Source organism: Ceratina calcarata, unplaced genomic scaffold, assembly GCF_001652005.2.
Source record: "Ceratina calcarata isolate Rehan_Ccalc_2016 unplaced genomic scaffold, ASM165200v1 scaffold4180, whole genome shotgun sequence".
In the NCBI taxonomy this organism is placed as follows: domain Eukaryota; kingdom Metazoa; phylum Arthropoda; class Insecta; order Hymenoptera; family Apidae; genus Ceratina; species Ceratina calcarata.
In genome coordinates, this window is record NW_017165400.1 from 1 (window position 1) to 2,095 (window position 2,095).

The 2,095-nt window shown below is 38.8% G+C and overlaps 1 protein-coding gene across 2 annotated transcripts; it reads left to right on the top strand.

Moving 5' to 3' along the window:
- Nucleotides 1-32: 32 nt before the first annotated feature.
- On the top strand, nt 33-2,078 carry LOC108626557 (uncharacterized). Of its 2 annotated transcripts, none has more exons than XM_026814927.1 (2): nt 33-678; nt 1,677-2,078. In XM_026814927.1, exons 1-2 carry the CDS (start codon nt 586-588, stop codon nt 2,001-2,003), a joined length of 420 nt encoding a protein of 139 aa, XP_026670728.1. In that variant the 5' UTR covers nt 33-585; the 3' UTR covers nt 2,004-2,078. The 2 variants fall into 2 exon arrangements, with proteins under 2 accessions (XP_026670728.1, XP_017882773.2); XM_018027284.2 differs by having other exon boundaries at nt 1,757-2,078.
- The last annotated feature ends 17 nt before the right edge of the window (nt 2,079-2,095 follow it).

Here is a 2,095-nt window from a genome sequence, read left to right on the forward strand (position 1 = left end):
CAAATAATCTGTTCTAAATGAAATAGAAAATATTATATATTTTGGAGTTTGGTAATAAATATGTGTGTTCTTAGAATTTTGTGTTTTTGTTTAGCGTAATGGTGATAAATTCACTTTTTCTAGTTCTGACACTTTTGTATAACTCTGCCGGTCACCCCGCTCCCACTAGCCATCCTGTGAATTTTTCTATAAAGAAGGGCGCATTATTTTTAGTAGCCCACGGGCGCCGAATATCTTAGAACGGCCGTGGATGTATTTTATTTAATTAAACACTTGTGTTCATCGAAACTACGTTAATTGAACGTATTTACTTTACAGAAAATTAGCGCGTGCAAAAACCGATAATCTTTAATTGAAATATTCTCTCTGATGACAAATAAAGTTGCCATTGGTGAAACGAAGTGAGCCGGGAAATCGTTAGATTTCAAGCGGTCGACGAGAAGGCACTTAATGTTAGATCAATCCATACAGAAATTATTGTTGAAGTAGAGTATCAAAGGAAAAATCAGGGTCAGCCGGTTAGTTGCTACTCGCGATGGAACGGAAGCAAAAGCGTCGCCTGATACCGGAACAGAATTGGCGAATATGTGGCATCATTTGCCTCTGTCAATTCACTTTTGTCATCAGCTGCGTGGCGTTGGTCTATCTGAGCGTGGCGATCTACATGCCGTCCCACAGGTAAACGACAAGGTGCATCGATTAATTGATCAAGGCCGATAATAATTAAATTATCGTCCTGTTGGCCTTAATTTTTTCAGAGATCTATGTCTCCTGCATTTATGACTTCATTTTCAAACAACCTTCCGTTTGTTTCTACCACTATCAAATGTAAAAGGTCACTTATATTTTTCTCTGTAATATAGTAGCTCCGTCACATGTATGCAATTTAGCGAAGGTCGCTGCAATTTGTAAGATTCGTTATCTGATAGTAGCGTAATGAATGTAATCATAGATCGGTGTACTTAGAATTTATAAGTACTAAGAACTCTATGATCTTGGATACTCACAGGATCCTCGAGACAACGAATAACAGTTGAAATTGAATTTTTGCATTACGAACGTTTTTTCATAATCATTATGAATCATTAAGATCCGAGTGTTCTACTTTCTGATGTTATTATTTATGCGCATTTCTATATTCCGTTCATTTTTCAAGTAAATATCATTTGATCGCTTGATAGGGGAGGTAAACTGGTCCCGGTCAATATCAATGTAATATTAACACGTTAAGCGCGGCGTCGGTCCTTTGGGACCGATAGTGAACTTTTCGTTCAGGCGGCGTCGGTCCTTTGAAACTGACAGTGAACTTCTCGTTTTGCCGAAGTCGGTCTCAGGAACTGGCAGTATCAAAGTTAAAAAATAAATGATGTAGTTTTAATGAATTTACTAAAACATTCTAAGCAAAGATATGCTTTGACTTCACATGTATTACAGAAAGTGACGACTTTCTTGATCAAATTTCTGGCTGTCTTACGTCCACATCTTTTTGCTGCGCATTACCATAGTCCAATCGGAAAGTGAAATAAAATCGTCACTAAGATACATGTTTTATACAATTATACTATGTAACTCAATATTTGTCGAGTGACCGAAACCCGACGCAGCGCGTGAACGGAAAGCTCAGTAAAATTGGCACGGCGTTTAACGTGTGAACCACATTTATTGAATTGCCTTAGAACGGAATACTGTCACGTCGTTCAGATGTCGGACCCCAGGCCGGTAAGATATTAATGAAACCGATGGAATTAATTCCCAGAGCCTTTCACGCGGGAATCGATCCGGATCCGGTCATGTGCCAAACCGTTGATACCGCCTCAACTAATAATTGTGGTTGGGCGAGTTGCGGGGAATGGTGCTTGACGAAAACAAGCGGATTTTGTCCTCAGATTCACGCAACTGTCAGAAGAAATGGGACCGACATCGTTTTCGAGAACTGCACGAAATTTGGCAGTATATCTTGTCCACAGGTACGTCGTAAATTTTATTTGAAGCGTATGGATTGATTTGTTGTTTTCCCAACAAATACGTGGTGGAACACAGTAAATATGTGATATCATTATTTATTTTGAATTTTTACATTTACGCGCGAAAATAC

Excerpts from the sequence above, each read along its gene's own strand:
- LOC108626557 (XM_026814927.1), top strand. The coding sequence starts at position 586 with ATGTGGCATCATTTGCCTCTGTCAATTCACTTTTGTCATCAGCTGCGT. Across the intron at positions 679-1,676 it reads ATCTACATGCCGTCCCACAG|AACGGAATACTGTCACGTCG; the intron begins GTAAACGACAAG and ends GAATTGCCTTAG.